The following is a 20,056-nucleotide window of genomic DNA, read 5'->3' as shown; positions in this document are numbered from 1 at the left end:
TGTCCACTATTCAGAGACCTTTACAGTCCTTAGAACATTCCACTTGCTCACATTCTCCACAAGGTAATGTCTGAGTAATCCCTTAATTTTGGTGATACTCAAGGGATGTCAAAACCTCATCAACCATGTATGCCCAATTTTCTGTACAGTGCACCAAAGAACACCACATGGTCATTTCAAAGCTTTTCTTAAGTAGTTTATTTACAGGAGTTTTTATTGAAGAAGAACAAATTTATTGTGGTTTTTTTCCGCAGCGCTTTTTTACTTTTGCAGCGGATTTTGCTGCGTCCATAGAGGTCTATGGACAAAAAAGCGCTGCAGAAAAGTCAAAAGAATAGACATGCTGTGTCTTGAAAAAACGCTTCGCAGTTGCATTTCCGCACTGCAGCTGTGCAGAAAAAATCCGTCCTGTGCGAACAGCTTTTTGCCCAAACACATTTGTACTGCATTGCACTGCAACACAGCGGTTTTGCCGTAGTGCGGATATGCAACAGCAAACCACGGCAAAAACGCAGCGAATCCGCCCTGTGTGAACCCAGCCTAAAAGAGTTTAATACTGACGAATGAATACATAATGTGACACATGCATAAACTGGTATGACTCTACACCGAATACATAAACAAATGTTCATTTCAGATCAGACAGATCTGGGAAAGTTCGTAATAAAATAGTTTAGGAGACTGCTCTAGATTGGTAAAGAAAATGTGTGTTTATAAATAAGACAACCATTTTATCACCTCAACGCCAGTGTAGGGTTATTGAGACATGCCAAAAGCCAAGTGTCACAAAAATCTCTGGTTTAGCAACAGAATAGGCTAATTGTGTGCTTATTTTAATATTCTTCTGACTGAGACAAATTGTTAAATAAATTGATGTAATTTTTAAAAATGTTATCCTGCATTACGACTAATGGTGAGCCACAGGCATCACTTTGGTCTGGTCGATGACACCCTAATAAAAAAAGGCTAAGAAGCCGTGCTTTACAAGAAATTAAAGAGGCAGAACCAGGCTAAAACTTAAATACAGATCATAGCATTGATGAAGTTCATACCATTTTGAATAATAATTGTGTTAGTGATTATATTTTGTGATTTAGACCAATTTTTCAATTCTTTTATATGATAATGTTTCATGTAGAGTTTTATGGTCATAATAAGATGCTAGTGATTAAATAATAATAATAATAATAATTCCAGATTCTGTGCTGAATTATGATATATGGGTACAACTAGCGTAAGTTGAGTCTGTCAAATGCCAAGATTGAGAGCTTGGGGCACAATAGATACAATACATAAAAGTTTAACTAACCTCTGAAGGGATTCATATAAGATCAAGGGCAGAAAATTTTAATCCTGCAGCTGTCTTAACCTTTATTTGACCAGACAGGACACTCAACATGAGTCCTCTTGCTGGGTCAGAGAATTGTTATTTGCTAAGAGCAGATCTATTTCTCCTCTAGAAGTCAGACAGCGTAAAGTAATGGATTAATCCCAAAAGGAAAAAGCTGAAAAAGAAAGGAAATGAACATTACCATAAATTGTGTTTTATTCATCTTTTCTCCACTGATGACCATTCGCTGAATGGTTTGAGCTGGTGTATCACTGCAAAACCAACTCAGTAAAGTAAAAGGTGGCTATTGCACTGATTATCAGCAAATATTCCTTAGCACAAGAACAAAACCCAATATACTGCCTATCGGTTAAGTGTGTGCTTCTGGGACCTGTTGTTTCATAGGTTTCTATGAGCACGGCTTCACAGGTGAGGGTTAATTAAGCTGGCTGGGTGTCGAGTTCCTCCCGCCAGCCAATTCCCACTGGTCTGCTGCATATATATTTATATATATATATGAAAAATATATATATACCAGTCCCTCTGCTAAAGGAGGATGGTATTCCTTCACTCTAGGGTTTGGTTTTCCTGCATACTTGTTATATGCTTAGTCTGTAGGTGTGAACAATGTCCTGTTCAGTGTCTGTGCAGTTGGCCAGACATTAGGTGTGAACAGGCATGTTCAGTGTATGTGTGTGACCAGTTTCGTGTTCATTGTCTGTGCTGGTGGCCCAACATTGGGTGTGAATGGGCATGTTCAGTGTTAATGGTGTTCTGTGTTGCATGCTAGCCTTAGTGTGTTGGTGTGAACTGTGTCCTGTCAGATCATGTATCACCTCTAGGCTTGTAAGGCCCTTAGGTTCCAGTGCGGGCCACCCTTATCGGGCGATCACCCTGCTTGCAGCAGGGTTCTCGTGGATGTTGTCTCGTTGGGTTAGGGACCCACAAAACAACGAGGAGCCTTCAAGTGGCTTGCAGGCCTAAGTGACTTGGCTAATCCATGAACTAATACCTCATACTTTTATAGCAATTCCATCTATGTGTGCAGGTATGAAAGGTGAGTTTTTTTTGGTCGCTTGTCAGTCCTTATGTTATGTCTGTCCTTGAGTTCAGTTCCCAGTATGCAGTTCACTGTCACTTTGGTGTTCCAACCAGCGCGTCCTGGTTGAATGCGTTACCACTTGTGCGTCTGTCCCTCGGAAAGTTGCGTCCGGTGGACGTAACACTACCATTATGAAATCTACACTATTTACAAGTATATCAGTTTGCAGCAAGGTTGTTAGAGTATATTCCCTGGTGATTAGGGACATACCATAAGTGTTAAACTAAACATTAGCAAAAGTGCATATGAACTTATCACTTACTGCCAATGAGTAGGACACATAAATGTAACGCACCATTATAAAGTTGAGATATATCTAATAAAAGACTACTGTAAAAGAGCAGCCCAAGTCAAGGCTGCACTATGCATATCAAAAACTTATACCACATATGGTGGAAAATCCTGGCATTTTTCATACATAACACTTGAGGGTGAATCAAAGGTAACAGCTTCCTGGATTCTTGAGAGGTGTATGTGGTGCTCAGTGAAAATAGACTCCATGGAAGCTAACATCCATCCAATATTAATTATTTTTATTTATGCATAGGCCAGACATCACGATCTCACTTCCTAATAGCTATCACCAATTTATTTAGCTTGGGGTGGATGAGATCTCGACCCTGCTCTATCTGGTCTTTGGGCATCTCTAAAGCAGTTAGAGTGATAATCGTTCTGTTTAAATGCGCTGCCATCGTGCACTGTTCGTGCACTATTTGTTTATCGCTCATTTCTAGCAAGCTAGAGCTTTATTAGTGCCGCACACTGATTTTCTCACTGATAGCATTCTTTCAGCTGACAGCTTCGAGAACAAAGATCGCATTAAAGTAAAGAAAAAGTTTTAAAAAATTAGAGAAAAGTTTTAAAAAGCTAAATAAAGTTAAACTTTCATCTCCCCTCATGGATCCGATGAAAATACTCACCCCCGTCCAAGGAAATTTAAAATTCCTCTGCTCCTGGCTACCATTTGTAGTCGGGAGCAGAGAGATGTAAGCAGGGACCACTGTATGCATTTCCTGGTGATGTAATCACTGTAACCCAATGGATAACAGTGATCATTTAAAGTAAAAAGAAAAGTGAGGGAGGATAAAATTACGTAACTTAGTCCCCCGCATTTGTCTGTGGACCTTACGCCGGCTTCTGCGCACAAACCCGTCGTCAAAATGGCAGACACATGTGCAAAAGCTGTAGATTGCCGGGGTAATTTAAAATGTCCCTGCTCCTGGCCATCAAACGTAGCTGAGAGCCTGCAGAAAAAAGCTTATGTTTCATCTCCACTGACGTATCATATCCGTGAGGGAGGATGAAATTATGTATCTTAGACTCCTGGATTTATCTGCGGACCTTACCCAGGCTTTTGCGCACGCCCCTGTTGCCAAAATGGCGGATGCATGCGCAAAAGCCACGGATTGCCTGAATAGTGTAAAATCTCCCTGCTCCTGTCTACCAAACATAGCCGAGAGGCTAGGGATTTCACGGTGTGTGTGTGGGCGCAGTACGTGGTTATTGGTCACATTATCGTCGCTATCCAATGGATAACAGCGATCACGTAAAAGTAAAAAAAAAAGTTAAAATTTCATCTCCCATCATAAATCCAATCCGTTAGGGGAGGTAACGTTTAAAATCTCCTTGCTCCTGGGTATTAGAGGTAGCTGACAGCCTGGAACAGTCACTGTGAGCCGCGGTGAGCAGTCCCCGGTCATGCGATAACCGTTATCCAACAGATTATAGCGATCACATAAAAAGTTAAAACAGTTGAAGTGTAGTGCTCCTTTCGGTTTGGGCCCCGTTGTGCATACAGACATAAGATTAGGGCCACAATGGGTATATTTCTGAATGCGGGACAAATAGGGGGGTATGCATTTTGGGGTGCAAATCTTCATTCATATGTGTGCTGTACAAAAAAACAGTTTTTAAAATGACTCAATTACCAAAAAAATGAAAATCATATTTTTTACCTTCTGCTTTGCTTAGGTTCATTCAAAAACTGTGGGGTCAAAATATGCCATACACCCCTAGATGAATTCGTTAAGGGGTCTAGTTTTCAAAATGGGGTCACTTGTGAGGGTTCCCTATCATTTTGGCAGCTCAAGAGCTCTACAAGTGTGCAATGGAGCCTAAAACACCTTCAAGCAAAATGTCTGTCCTGAAAGCCATCGGCTGCTCCTGTAATTTTGGGCCACGTTGTGCGTACAGACATAAGATTACGGCAACAAGGGGTATGTTTCTGAACACAGGACACACAGGGGGATCTATTTTGGGGTGAAAGTCTTCATTCATATGTGTGCTGTACAAAAAAAACCTTTTTAAAAAAGGCCACAATTGCCAAAAATGCTAAACTGAGTCATTTGCAATTTACACAAATCAGTGTGTGTGACTTGTGATTCTCCGAGCAGCTTGTATTAACCCTTAATTTGGAACAGCAAAAATATACCTTTAGCACTGCATTGCGCTGACAAAGGCGTTGTGTCCTGCATGAAAAAACATGACTTGTGTGCACAAAAAGTACAGAAAAATACGACGATATGCGTGCAAAGAAAACTAGTTCATAGCGCTAATATGTTGCGCACAATTGCCCATATGCTCATGTGGAGTTGTCAATAGGGCCACTTCACACAGAGTATTTACACTAGTTTTATCCTGTGGAGCATCTAACTTTCGGTCACTCTATGGATCAATATTCTCCACACATTCCTGTCTTTCACCGCTTCTTTCATTTCAGCGATTGACATGTTCCTAGTGACATTGATTGTATCTAGCCATCTTGCTCTTTGTTGTCCTGACTTTCCCTTTTACTGACCTTGCCAAGCACAAATACTGTTTCCAGTGAGTTGGTGCGTATCAGGTGGCCAAAAAAATAGAGCCGCTTTGATGATTTTGCCCTGCAGTGATATTTTTGGTTAGACGTGATCTAACACTACCTTATTCGTTGTCGTGGCAGTCCAAGGTATCTGTAGCATTCTCCTCCAGCACCATAGTTCAAACGCATCAGTTTTCCTTCTGTCTGTTTTCCTGAGCGTCCAACTTTTGAAACCATGAGCTATTATGGGAAAAACGATTGCATTGACTAGTCTGGTTTTTGTTGCAATGCTAAAATCCTTGCTTTTCTAGATCTTTTCCATGCCTTGCATTGCATTCCTACTAAGTGTATTCCGTCTCTTGATCTCAGGTCCAGATTGCCCGTTGCAATCCATTTTGGATCGAAGGACCAATCCAAATCCTGGACCAACTCGATTCTTCATTGTTAATTTTTATGTTCACTGTACCGTTGCTTACCGTGGTCATGAACTTTCATTTTCTTGCTGTTGAGGTACAGTCTCATGTGTTCACTTTCCTTTTGCACTTGTTAGAAAAGGTTTTCCAGGTCCCTTTCACTTTCCGCAAACAGGGTGGTGTCGTCTGCATATCAGAGGTTGTTGACATTTCTGCCACTGATTTTGACTCCAATTTCTGATTTATCTAGAGTGCATCGCCTCATGATCGTTTCTGCATACAGATTTAAAAGGACTGGTGATAGAATGCAGCCTTGCCGTATGCCTTCCTTGATTCCGAACCAATCCGTGTATCTATCAGCTGTCCTGACTGTTGCTTCTTGGTTTTTGTAAAGAGACCTTATAAGCTGTTCAATATGTTCTGGGATGCCAATTTGCTTCAGACACTTTCAAAGCTTGTCATGTTCTACACCAGTGATAGGCAACCTTTTGAGCTCAGTGTGCCGAAATTCGCCAAAAAACCGAACATAACTCTGGTGGTGTGTCACTTCGAGAAAAAAAACAAAACATAAATTTGCGATATTTATAGTTTAAATAACAAAAATGTATAATTGTAATGTATAACTGTATTTAATAAATCCAAAACACCTGTAGCAGAGGCCCTCGCCTCTCGCAGCCTCGCCCTCACTTATCTTAGCAATGATGAGCCCCCAGCAGTGACAGCGCCCCCCCCCCAGCAGCGGCCCCCCAGCAGCAACAGCGGCCCCCTAGCAGCGACAGCGGCCCCCACAGCGGCCCCCCAGCAGCAACAGTGCCACCACAGCAGCCCTCCCAGCAGCGACAGCAACCCCCAGCAGTGACAGTGGACCCCCAGCAGTAACAGTGCCTTCCAGCAGCAACAGCGCCCCCCACAGTGGCCCCCAGCAGCAAAATCGCCCCCCATAATGGCCCCCAGCAGTGACAGTGGCCCCCCACAGCGGCCCTCAGCAGTGACAGCGGCCCCCCACAGTGACAGTGGCCCCCCAGCATCGACAGTGCCCCCCACAGTGGCCCCCCCAGCAGCGGCAGTGCTCCCAACAGCGGCCCCACAGACGCGATAGTGCCCCCCACAGCGGCCCCCCAGCAGCAACAGCGGCCCCCCTGCAGCGACAGTGGCCCCCCAGCAATGACAGTGCCCCCCACAACGGCCCCCCAGCAGCGACAGCGGACCACCAGCAGTGACAGTGCCCCCCACAGTGGCCCCCCCAGCAGTGACAGTGCCCCCCGGGACCCACGTACTCACCCCATCCACATCCTGGAAGCTCTGCTCCTCCACTGCCCTCCGCATTGCTAGCAGTGTGCACCGGTAGTAGCACTGGTTAGTAAATACCAGCAGGGGAGCCACGGCCCCTGCTAGTATTCACTAACGAGGTGAACGGCCGACAGCGGCCGTGTGTCAGCGACTATGGTTATGCGTGTCAGTGCTGACACGCGTGTCATAGGTTCGCCATCACGGTTCTACACAATTAAATTGCTGTAGTCGATGAAACACAGGTACCCGTCCTTTTTTATAGCGTATATAATATAATGCATATGCATCTTAGGCTGAGTGACATTTAAAGAGTCTTTTTCATTGCAATTGGTCTGATCTTAAATTTGAGACACTGTATAGAAAGGTAGTATTGCGATTTTAAATAACATTTTGGGGATTTACCACCAAATTAAAGTGTCTTGTGTGATTGTTTCACAATCTTTGGTTTGGGTGATTCTTTGGGACTCAGGAATCGGATCCATCACATATTACACAATAATGAAGCCAGACATCCAGTGGCTGCGTTTCTAATCCTGTGGAAGAAAACAAAATGAAGCTAAGGCGACAAGCCTCGCTGCACTATTAACGCAAGTGCAGACACATCCTTGGATGAAGATAATGGGGGAGATTTTTCAGTAGTGTTGAAAAGTGCTTGAGTTTAATATGCAAAAACAGCAAACTGCACCGAATTTAACAAGTGAGATGATAGGTTTCGTGCCACTCGCTAGGCATTTTAGAATCTTTTCTCTTGCTTATTAGAGATGAGCAAGTATACTCGCTAAGGCACATTACTTGAGCGAGTAGTGCCTTAGCCGAGTATCTCCCCGCTCGTCTCTAAAGATTCGGGGGCCGGCGGGGGGCGGGGAGGAACGGTGGGGAGATCTGTCTCCCCCCCGCTCCCCCCTGCTGCCCGCCGCAACTCACCTGTCAGCGGTGCCGGCCCCCGAATCTTTAGAAACGAGCGGGGAGATACTCGGCTAACGCACTACTCGCTCGAGTAATGTGCCTTAGCAAGTATACTCACTCATCTCTATTGCTTATGCCACATCTTACTGGCATATTTTACATCAGGATTTTTGTAGCAAAAAACAGAGCATGTCATTAGATACTTTACAGCATTATACGACTTCTAGCCACACTCGATTTTCAAAACTATCAAGGAAGGTAAAACAAGTCTATAAATACATTTGGTGCACTCCAGGTACTCTTCTTTTTTGGCCTAATTTGGGCTGTCAATTGAGCACATTTTACTTAGTAAACCTCCAAATTGTATCATTGTGACATAAAGACATTAATGTAGTGTATAGAGATGAGCGAACGTGTTCTTCCGAGCTTGATATTCGTGCGAATATTAGGGTGTTCGGGATGTTCGTTATTCGTAACGAACACCATGCGGTGTTCTGGTTACTTTCACTTCCTTCCCTGAGACGTTAGCGCGCTTTTCTGGCCAATTGAAAGACAGGGAAGGCATTACAACTTCCCCCTGTGACGTTCAAGCCCTATACCACCCCCCCTGCTGTGAGTGGCTGGGAAGATCAGGTGTCACCCGAACATAAAAGTCGGCCCCTCCCGTGGTTCGCCTCAGATGCCGTGTGAGTTAGATGAGGGACAGTGCTGTTTGTACCGGAGCTGCTGTAGGGAAAGAATTGGTAGTTAGTGTAGGCTTCAAGACCCCCCAAAGGTCCTTATTAGGGCCAGTAATACCTGTGTGTTGGCTGCTGTTAGCAGTGGCAATTTTTTTTCTTCTCAAAATCGGCTCTGCAGAGCGTTGCACCCGGCATTAGGGACAGAAGTGCTGCATAGGCAGGGAGAGTGTTAGGAGTGAGTGTAGCCTTCAAGAACCTCAACGGTCCTTTCTAGGGCCATATTTAACCGTGTGCAGTACTGTCCAGGCTGCTGTTAGCTGTGCTGCATTTTTTTTTGCTTCTCAAAATCGCCTCTGCAGAGCATTGCACCCTCCATTGATACTGCAGGGAAAGAATTGTATAGGCAGGGCCACAACACAGTTATTATTCATTGAATATACGCAGTGCTGCCTTTTGCTTGTAAAACAAGTGAAAATAATTCTATTTGTCCTGCCTCTGTCCGTCCTAAGGGCGGTGGACACGTGTCGGCTGCGTGTGCAACCTTTAAAAATCAGACGCACCCAGCTACGTTTTACTCCTGGCTTTGCCATTTGCTTTCCTTAATTGGGAAAAAAAATACCTGCTCTGCCACAGTTAATAACTCTGCTACCCTCACGTTCTGTGACACATTAGCAGGAAAACAGCACAGTTATTAAACTTCTCATGTTCATAGAATATACGCAGTGCTGCCTTTTGGTGCAAAAAAAACGGAAATTAATTCTATTTGTCCTGCCTCTGTCCGTCCTAAGGGCGGTGGACACGTGTCGGCTGCGTGTGAAACCTGTAAAAATCAGACGCACCCAGCTACGTTTTACTCCTGGCTTCGCCATTTGCTTTCCTTAATTGGGAAAAAAAATACCTGCTCTGCCACAGTTAATAACTCTGCTACCCTCACGTTCTGTGACACATTAGCAGGAAAACAGCACAGTTATTAAACTTCTCATGTTCATAGAATATACGCAGTGCTGCCTTTTGGTGCAAAAAAACGGAAAATAATTCTATTTGTCCTGCCTCTGTCCGTCCTAAGGGCGGTGGACACGTGTCGGCTGCGTGTGCAACCTGTAAAAATCAGACGCACCCAGCTACGTTTTACTCCTGGCTTCGCCATTTGCTTTTTTTAATTGGGAAAAAAAATACCTGCTCTGCCACAGTTAATAACTCTGCTACCCTCACGTTCTGTGACACATTAGCAGGAAAACAGCACAGTTATTAAACTTCTCATGTTCATAGAATATACGCAGTGCTGCCTTTTGGTGCAAAAAAAGGAAAATAATTCTATTTGTCCTGCCTCTGTCCGTCCTAAGGGTGGTGGACACGTGTCGGCTGCGTGTGCAACCTGTAAAAATCAGACGCACCCAGCTACGTTTTACTCCTGGCTTCGCCATTTGCTTTCCTTAATTGGGAAAAAAAATACCTGCTCTGCCACAGTTAATAACTCTGCTACCCTCACGTTCTGTGACACATTAGCAGGGACACAGCACAGTTATTAAACTTAGATTATACATTCACTAGAGGCAGTGGGGCCTTTCGTTTTCAAAAAAGGGAACAAATTATATTTGGCCTGCAGTCTTGCGCCAATTTATTAGCTGCCTGTGAAATCAAATCACTGGTAATACAGCATGCTGAGGGGTAGGGGTAGGCCTAGAGGACGTGGACGCAGCCGAGGACGCGGAGGGCCAAGTCAGGGTGTGGGCACAGGCCGAGCTCCTGATCCAGGTGTGTCGCAGCCGACTGCTGCGCGATTAGGAGAGAGGCACGTTTCTGGTGTCCCCACATTCATCGCCCAATTAATGGGTCCACGTGGGAGACGGTTATTACAAAATGAGCAGTGTGAGCAGGTCCTGTCCTGGATGGCAGAAAGTGCTTCGAGCAACCTATCGTCTACCCGCAGTTCTGCGCCGTCCACTGCTGCAAATCCGAATCCTCTGTCTGCTGCTCCTCCTTCCTCCCAGCCTCCTCACTCCACTACAATGACACCTGCTCAGGAGCGGGAACACTCCCAGGAACTGTTCTCGGGCCCCTGCTTAGATTGGGCAGCAGCGGTTCCTCTCCCACCAGAGGAGTTTATCGTCACTGATGCCCAACCATTCGAAAGTTCCCGGGGTCCGGGGGAAGAGGCTGGGGACTTCCGCCAACTGTCTCAACAACTTTCTGTGGGTGAGGAGGACGATGACGATCAGACACAGTTGTCTTGCAGTGAGGTAGTAGTAAGGGCAGTAAGTCCGAGGGAGCAGCGCACAGAGGATTCGGAGGAAGAGCAGCAGGACGATGAGGTGACTGACCCCACCTGGTGTGCAACGCTTACTCAGGAGGACAGGTCTTCAGAGGGGGAGTCAAGGGCATCAGCAGGGCAGGTTGCAAGAGGCAGTGCGGTGGCCAGGGGTAGAGGCAGGGCCAGACCAAATAATCCACCAAGTGTTTCCCAAAGCGCCCCCTCGCGCCATGCCACCCTGCAGAGGCCGAGGTGCTCTAAGGTCTGGCAGTTTTTCACAGAGACGCCTGACGACCGACGAACAGTGGTGTGCAACCTTTGTCGCGCAAAGCTCAGCCGGGGAGCCAACACCAACAGCCTCACCACCACCACCACCATGCGCAGACATATGATGGCCAAGCACCCCGCAAGGTGGGACGAAGGCCGTTCAGCGCCTCCGGTTTGCACCCCTGCCTCTCCCCCTGTGCCCCAACCTGCCACTGAGATGCAACCCCCCTCTCAGGACACAGGCACTACCGTCTCCTGGCCTGCACCCACACCCTCACCTCCGCTGTCCTCGGCCCCATCCAGCAGTGTAGTTCAGCGCACCGTCCAGCAGTCGCTTGCGCAACTGTTGGAGCGCAAGCGCAAGTACGCCGCCACGCACCCGCACGCTCAAACGTTAACCGTCCGCATAGCAAAATTCATCAGCCTTGAGATGCTGCCGTATAGGGTTGTGGAAACGGAGTCCTTCAAAAGTATCATGGAGGCGGCGGCCCCGCGCTACTCAGTTCCCAGTCGCCACTACTTTTCCCGATGTGCCGTCCCAGCCCTGCACGACCACGTCTCCCGCAACATTGTACGCGCCCTCACCAACGCGGTTACTGCCACGGTCCACTTAACTACGGACACGTGGACAAGCACAGGCGGGCAGGGCCACTACATCTCCCTGACGGCACATTGGGTGAATTTAGTGGAGGCTGGGACAGAGTCAGAGCCTGGGACCGCTCATGTCCTACCCACCCCCAGAATTGCGGGCCCCAGCTCGGTGGTGGTATCTGCGGAGGTGTATGCTTCCTCCACTAAAGCACCCTCCTCCTCCTCCTCCTCCTCCTCTGTCTCGCAATCAAGATGTGTTAGCAGCAGCATGTCGCCAGCAGTCGGTGTCGCGCGGTGTGGCAGCACAGCGGTGGGCAAGCGTCAGCAGGCCGTGCTGAAACTACTCAGCTTAGGCGATAAGAGGCACACGGCCCACGAACTGCTGCAGGGTCTGACACAGCAGACCGACCGCTGGCTTGCGCCGCTGAGCCTCCAACCGGGCATGGTCGTGTGTGACAACGGCCGTAACCTGGTGGCGGCTCTGCAGCTCGGCAGCCTCACGCACGTGCCATGCCTGGCCCACGTCTTTAATTTGGTGGTTCAGCGCTTTCTGAAAAGCTACCCACGCTTGTCAGACCTGCTCGTAAAGGCGCGCCGGCTCTGCGCACATTTTCGCAAGTCCCACACGGACGCTGCCACCCTGCGCACCCTGCAACATCACTTTAAGCTGCCAGTGCACCGACTGCTGTGCGACGTGCCCACACGGTGGAACTCTACGCTCCACATGTTGGCCAGGCTCTATGAACAACGTAGAGCTATAGTCGAATACCAACTCCAACATGGGCGGCGCAGTGGGAGTCAGCCTCCTCAATTCCTTTCAGAAGAGTGGGCCTGGTTGGCAGACATCTGCCATGTCCTTGGTAATTTTGAGGAGTCTACCCAGGTGGTGAGCGGCGATGCTACAATCATTAGCGTCACCATTCCTCTGCTATGCATCTTGAGAAATTCCCTGCAAACCATAAAGGCAGCTGCTTTGCGCTCGGAAACGGGGGCGGGGGAAGACAGTATGCCGCTGGATAGTCAGGGCACCCTCCTGTCTATTTCTCAGCGCGTACAGGAGGAGGAGGAGGAGCATGAGGAGGATGAGGAGGAGGGGGAAGAGACAGCTTGGGCCGCTGCTGACGGTACACCGGCTGATTGCCTGTCATCCTTTCAGCGTGTATGGCCTGAGGAGGAGGAGGAGGAGGATCCTGAAAGTGATCTTCCTAGTGAAGACAGCCATGTGTTGCGTACAGGTACTAAAATTCCCAGCCGACAGCGCTAGTGGCAGAAGGCGCAGTACCGAGGGCAAGGTAGCAGGGGATGTGCGTAGATCGAGCAGCATGTACATCCCAGGCAGTGCAACAGTCTTTAAGGGCCTGGCCAGCTTTATGGCTCCCCACCAAGACTGTGTCACCGCTCCCCAGTCACGGCTGAGTCGGCGGGAGCACTGTAAAAGGATGGTGAGGGAGTACGTAGCGGATCGCACGACCATCCTTGGTGACGCCTCTGCCCCCTACAACTACTGGGTGTCGAAGCTGGACACGTGGCCTGAACTAGCGCTGTATGCCCTGGAGGTGCTTGCTTGTCCTGCGGCTAGCGTCTTGTCGGAGAGGGTGTTTAGTGCGGCTGGGGGAATCATCACAGATAAGCGTAGTCGCTTGTCAACCGACAGTGCCGACAGGCTAACACTCATCAAGATGAACAAAGGCTGGATTTCCCCAGACTTCTGTTCTCCACCAGCGGACAGCAGCGATACGTAAGCAATACGTAGGCTGCACCCGCGGATGGAAGCTACGTTCTCTCTCACCATCCAAAACGGGGACATTTCTGCTTCATCAATCTGTGTCTAATATTCCTCCTCCTCCTCCTGCTCCTCCTCCTGAAACCTCACGTAATCACGCTGAACGGGCAATTTTTCTTAGGGCCACAAGGCTCACTCAAATAATTTTTCTGAACAATTTTTATAAGTTTCAATGCGCTTAAAAGCGTTGGAACTTTAACTTGAACCAATTTTCCGTTACACTGGGCTGCCTCCAGGCCTAGTTACCACTTAAGCCACATTAACCAAAGCGATTAATGGGTTTCACCTGCCCTCTTGGCTGGCCATGGCCAATTTTTGGGATGTACATTAGTACTGTTGATACAGCAATTTTTGTGGGCCCTCGCCTACAGTGTAATCAAATTAATTTTTAGCCCACCTGCATTACAGCTGACGTTACCTCAGCTGTGTTGGGCAATGCAATGGGATATTTTTGTGTACCGCCGGTGGGTTCCAGGGAGCCACCCATGCTGTAGGTGCACACGGAGTGTAACCTACATGTGTCCACTTGTAAAGAACCCCGGTCAGACTGGGGCATGCAGTGTGGGCTGAAGCCCACCTGTATTAAGCACGACATTACTACCTCAGCTGTGTTGGGCAATGCAATGGGATATTTCTATGTACCGCCGGTGGCTTCCTGGCACCCACCCATGCTGTGGGTCGACAGGGACTTCACAATAGGGAGTTGTACCTGCCTGTGTCTATGAATTAAAAAGCCCGGTCTAACTGGGGCATGCAGACACCTTGACAGAATGAATAGTGTGTGGCACATAGGTTCCCCATTGCTATGCCTACGTGTGCAGCTCCTGATGGCGGTGGCACAGGATTCTATTTCTCATTGCTTCTGTACAGCATTGTGGGCTATCGCCCCGCCACTTTTAAAGAGGGCCGCTGCCTAGCCATGCCAACCCTCTGCAGTGTGTGCCTGCGGTTCCTCCTCATGGCAGACGCACTTCTAAATAGACATGAGTGTGGCGTGGCATGAGGGCAGCTGAAGGCTGCGCAGGGACACTTTGGTGTGCGCTGTGGGGGGGAGGGGGGGCGGTTGGTCAGCATGTAACCCAGGAGAAGTGGCAGCGGAGTGTCATCCAGGCAGTGATTGTGCTTTGTTGTAGCTAGTGTGGTGCTTAGCAAAGGTATGCCATGCTAATGAGGGCTTTTCAGAAGTAAAAGTTGTTGGGAGGGGGGGGGGGGCCCACTCTTGCCGGTATTGTGGCTTAATAGTGGGACCTGTGAACTTGAGATGCAGCCCAACATGTAGCCCCTCGCCTGCCCTATCCGTTTCTGTGTCATTCCCATCACTTTCTTGAATTGCCCAGATTTTCACACATGAAAACCTTAGCGAGCATCGGCGAAATACAAAAATGCTCTGGTCGCCCATTGACTTCAATGGGGTTCGTTGTTTGAAACGAACCCTCGAACATCGCGGGAAGTTCGTTCCGAATAACGAACACCCGAACATTTTGGTGTTCGCTCATCTCTAGTAGTGTACTGTATTGCGATAATACTGTACATTTCAGGCAAGTTAACATCTTCTAAATAATTAGTGAGGAAACTGGAAACACGTTTGCTTCTTGAATCAAGTAGAGTACATTCAAACATTGTGGAAAACATTCGTACCAGAAAACACTGTGAAATCCGCAGCCAATTTTGGTGTGGGTTTCACTGTGGAATTCATTTGCTACAATTAATGAATTCTTTGGGAAAATGCATGCCGTTTTTGCAACAAATAGAGCATGCTGCAAGGTTGAAAATCCGCAGCATGACTCTCTTCTGCTGGTGATTCTTTTCCACTCTAGGGTGCATTCACAAGTTTCTGATTTGCTGCAGACTTTTTAGGTCAGCAGCAGACTTTATCCTTTTAATTAGATTCAAATTGAAGGAATGAAACTGCAACAGATCTGCACCAAAATCTGCAGCAAATCAGCGATGTGTTAATGCATGCTAAATGCATGGAGTTTATTAAAACCCCATTCATGTACTGTATCTTGCTGCAGAATTTTGGCCTGATATGCAGATGAGCAGTGAGTATTTTTATGCTTCCATAAAAGAGCTGATTAGCCAACAATCATCAAGAGCACAGCCACTTTACTTGAAAGGAGTTGTCAGAGTTGTAATATCTCTGCACAATCCTTCCCTGTGCACTAGAATAACAAATACTTACCTCTCCCCGCTGCCACTGTGTCCCACACTGGTGCTCGGTCTCCTTCCCTGGTTTGTGTTTATAGCTGCAGTTCCGCCTGGTTTATGGACATCACAAGGGCTGCAATCAATTACAGAGCTCAACAATCGATTGCTGAGCTCTATTTTTGGACGCTCTGGAATTGTAAGTCAGCATGCAACAAATTCCCCACCACCTATGACTTTTTCACTGCTAAATCCCTAAAACTGCTAGCTCTAACAGAAACGTGGATACAGCAGTCTAACACGGCCTCCCATGCGGCATTGTCTTACAGTGGCCTGCAGTTCTCGCATACCCTGAGACCAGAAGACAGGTAAGGAGGAGGAGTAGGTGCTCTTCTGTCTCCGCAATGCACCTTACAGGTTATCCTCCCGGAATCCTCACTCACTTTCCCATCATTCCAGGTACATGCCCTTTGACTTTTCCATCTGCTGTCCATGCGAGTAGCAGTTATCCACCGCCCCACAGGTGCTCCTCGCCTGTTTCTGGACCACTTTGCCACCTTGCTCCACCACTTCCTCTCCTGCGAAATCCTAACCCTCATCCTAGGAGACTTTAACATCCCCACCAATGACTTCATCTCCCTATCTGCCTCTCCCACTCACAGGAATGGCAATGTTCTTGATCTGGTCTTCCTCCATCTCAGCTCTGCTTCCCACTTCACTAACACCCCTCTCCCGCTATTGGACCATAACCTCTTCTTTTTCTCTGTCAAGCTTCCTAGTATCTCCCCAGACCCTTCTACCCACCGTATGCACAGGAACCTTCAGGTCGTTCACACTCAAAACGTTGCCGAGTCCCTTTCCCCTAACTCTCTCCTCTCCTCCCCAACCTGGCTGCCGCACATTACAACACTACTCTCAACATGCGCTGGATAAAACGGCACCCCCTGTGACCTAAGCTACCCGATGCAGACCATGGCAACTCTGGCTCACTCCTCAAATGTGCTTCATCTGGTGGTGCCCTAAGTGTGCTGAACAACTGTAGAGAAAGTCTCAAAATTCTGTAGACTTTCTCCACTTTAAATTCATGCTCAGAACATACAACCTCGCCCTTTACCACGCCAAACAAATCTACTTCACCTCTCTTGTCTCCTCACTATCCCACAACCCTAAACAACTTTTTGACACTTTCCACTCTCTTCTCAGCCCAAAATTGCAGCCCCCAGGGATGGATCTCAGTGCTCAAGAGCTGGCTGCTTACTTAAAAAAGAAAAATGATGACATCCGGCAGAAAATACCATCCCAATCCCAGACTAGCCCTGACCCTAGACTTGTCAGTAATGCATCTAAAAATTTACTTCACTGGGGGGATCCAGAACCAACTGTAAGGCTTGGTTCACATGGGGCGGATTTGCCACGGAAATTCCGTGCGGAATTTCGCCGCGGCAAATCAGCATGCGGCCGTTAATTCCGGGATTAGCCAGCCATGTGGACGAGATTTGCCGACTGCAGCATGTTAATTTTTATTTTTTTCCCGCGGCGGTTTTGAAGCGTCCCGGCAGCTCGCTCTTCCGCTGTGGCTGGTGCTCCCATAGAGGAAAGCGAGGCCGCAGCAGAAGAGCGAGCTGCCAGGATGCTTCAAAACTGCAGCGGGTTTTGAAGCAGCGGTTCTCCCGGTGGAAATCTCATGATTTTTCGCTGCGGCCAAACCCCGAGATTTCCAGCAGGAATCCGCCCCGTGTGAACCCAGCCTAATAGTCTGGAAAGAAGTCAGTCTCGTTGGACATTTTCATCTGATAGTCAGACAGATCTTTCATACAAAAGATTTTTTATCTATGAATGATCTTTCGTTAAGTGACGTTTTAAGGATATATTGCATCCCATGGCTTTGTATGATCTCACAAGATCACTCACTAGATCACAATAGCTTTCGGATTTATTATTTCCAAGAAGAGACATTTTCGAATGACAACCACCCTGCTTTCTGCAGTAGATTTAGGAGTTCCTGAAATTTTTAATCATCCATCATTGATTTGTGGCCCTAACTTTGGGAAATTTAATTTTCAATTGCATAAATGCTGCAGAACAGGACACTGAATATAAAAGGTAATTCATCCAATTGCAAACCATAAACAACTTCTATGGTTAGTACTTCTAGTAACATTTCATCATCACTAAACATTTATCTATCTTTCACTTTTTTATATTTTGTTATGTTGTGGCCTTGTGCAAATAAAAAAAAATAAAGCATTTCCTTGGTTGGGATTGATGGAAAGCTGAATGAAGCAAAGTAAATTGATATTTTGAATGGAAACCTGATCCAGAGTGCAAGGGACCTCAAGCTGGGCAGAAGGTTCCCCTTCCAACAAGACAATAACCCTAAGTACACAGCCAACACAACACAGGAGTGGAGTAGGGACAACTCTGTGAATGTTCTAAATTGGCCCAGTAAGAGCCCTGACTTGATCCCTCGCAAGCATCTCTGGAGAGACCTGAAAATGGCCATCCACAAATGGCCCCATTCAATCTAATAGAGCTTTAGAGGATCTGCAGAAAATAATGGCAGAAGATCCCGAAATCCAGGTGTGCAAATCTTGTGGCATCATACCCCAAAAGATTGGAGGCTGTAATTGCTGCCAAAAGGTGCTTCAACTAAGTACTGACTAAAGGTTCTGAATATTTACGTAAATTCAAAATGTTTGTTTTTCAGGTTTTAAAAAAAATTACAAAGATTTCGAACATTCTGTTTTCACTTTGTTATTATGGGGTAATGATTGTGGAATCATGGGACAAAAAAAACTTGAAATTTCTTTTTAATTTGCACAAGGCCAAAACAACAAAATGTAAAAAAGTGAAAGAATCTCAAGACTTTCTGGACTCACTATTTATCATATTGTTTGTTTTTTACAGTTGCAGTGTTGCCATGGATAACAAAGCCTTTGACTGCTTCAACTGTAAGAAATCCCTTTATGGTCAAAAATATACAGAGAGAGAGGAGAATCCATACTGTGTCAAATGCTTTGAAAGCATTTTTGCAAATAAATGCGAAGGATGTAAAAATCCCATTGAATGTGATTCCAAGGTAAATGTTAAAACTGGATAAACAACTGTTTAAACATATTCCATTGATATTTTAATAGAGATTATTTTATGTAATGGGTTCCATATTTTAATTTAGTTCTTTATACAGTGAAACCCCTCCAAAAGACAAATTCTTGAAGAAGAACACTGCTGAACCTGGACAATACGTTTTGTGATAGATCTTCTGTATATATTCTCTTCTTTGGTGAAATAACCTTTGAAAACACAAATTTTACAAAAAAAATGAGTGGTTAACTCAAAGAGGATTCACTCTACATAGATTGTAAATTAATACATGAGCTTGAGATCTTAGGGAATGATGCTGTAGGACACATATATTTGCTAACAGCAAATTTTATGGTTGCACTACACTTAAGCTTAACGTACACAGTGATCCCCTACAAAAACATGCAGGATGCCACCTTAAGGTCCAAATTGGCAACATAAATGAAATAATAGTGGTAGTAGTAGTAACTATTGTAGTAGTTATAATTGTTATACATATTTTATTGCATGATAAAACAATGCATAACACTGTAAATTATACAATGAAGCTACAAGAGATTCCTAACAGAATGTAGTACTTGTCATACCTAGAATGGGTATATATGCTGGATTTCCATTGCCAAGAATTTCTATGGCAGGAATCTGTTCCATACAATCATTCTATCAGAAATATAAAGGAATTAATCAATTGATTCATCTCTCTCACTTAGGGCTTATTCACAGGAGCGTGTCTGCATTATGTACAAAAAATTAGACAAAAAAAAAATCACCCAATGGCATCTGTGTGCCGTTCAGATTTCTGTTAACTTTGAATGGGATAGCATTGTTCGTAAAACATAGCACAGTGGCATGTGCTATTGTAGTACAATTTGCAAACAATTTTTTTTACACAACTATTGGTCTGTGTGAAAAGGCAGAAAGAATGAATAGCCCCCATTGACTAATACTGATCTCTGTGCTATGAAGTCCAGTAGACTCATAAACAGCACAAGGGCAAGAATTATGCTCATGTGAATAAGCCCATAGTGTGTTTGGAAGAATACAATTAAGTATAAGGCCGCCTGCAGACAGGCGGGTCGGATCCGGCGGCGAGGATTCTCGCCGCGGGACCCGACCCGAGTGCCTGCAGGGACAAACACGTACTCACCCGCGTCCGCAGCTCCGGCTGTTTGATGTGCCGGCTTGCTGGGCAGCTGCGCATGCGGAGACCGGAGCTGGTGGCGGGTGAGTGATGTTTCTGTGCGGGGCTCAGGCCCGCACCGAAATAGAACATGTCACGGCCATCTGCATAGAATTGCGTTTGTTAACGCAATCCTATGCAGGCTTCCAGCGGCGGAAATCCCGCCGCGGTATTTCCGCTCGTGTACAGGCGCCCTAACACAGTGTATCAGTTTTGCTTGGAGTGCTGTTTTAATTT

The 20,056-nt window shown here is 46.4% G+C and overlaps 1 protein-coding gene across 2 annotated transcripts in view; it reads left to right on the top strand.

The window, feature by feature from the left end:
- The window catches only part of FHL5 (four and a half LIM domains 5), a 134,437-nt gene that overhangs the window by 95,743 nt on the left and 18,638 nt on the right, over nt 1-20,056 (top strand). For both annotated transcript variants that reach the window (XM_066608253.1, XM_066608243.1), the window contains one exon: nt 18,463-18,634. In XM_066608253.1, coding sequence (XP_066464350.1) covers nt 18,476-18,634 — 159 coding nt within the window. In that variant the 5' untranslated portion in view covers nt 18,463-18,475. The remainder of the gene's footprint in view (nt 1-18,462; nt 18,635-20,056) is intronic.

The sequence above is a fragment of the Eleutherodactylus coqui genome, chromosome 1 (genome assembly GCF_035609145.1).
Source record: "Eleutherodactylus coqui strain aEleCoq1 chromosome 1, aEleCoq1.hap1, whole genome shotgun sequence".
NCBI lineage: Eukaryota > Metazoa > Chordata > Amphibia > Anura > Eleutherodactylidae > Eleutherodactylus > Eleutherodactylus coqui.
The sequence above is the reverse complement of the archived record's forward strand: the minus strand, read 5'-3'. Positions and strand labels throughout refer to the sequence as shown.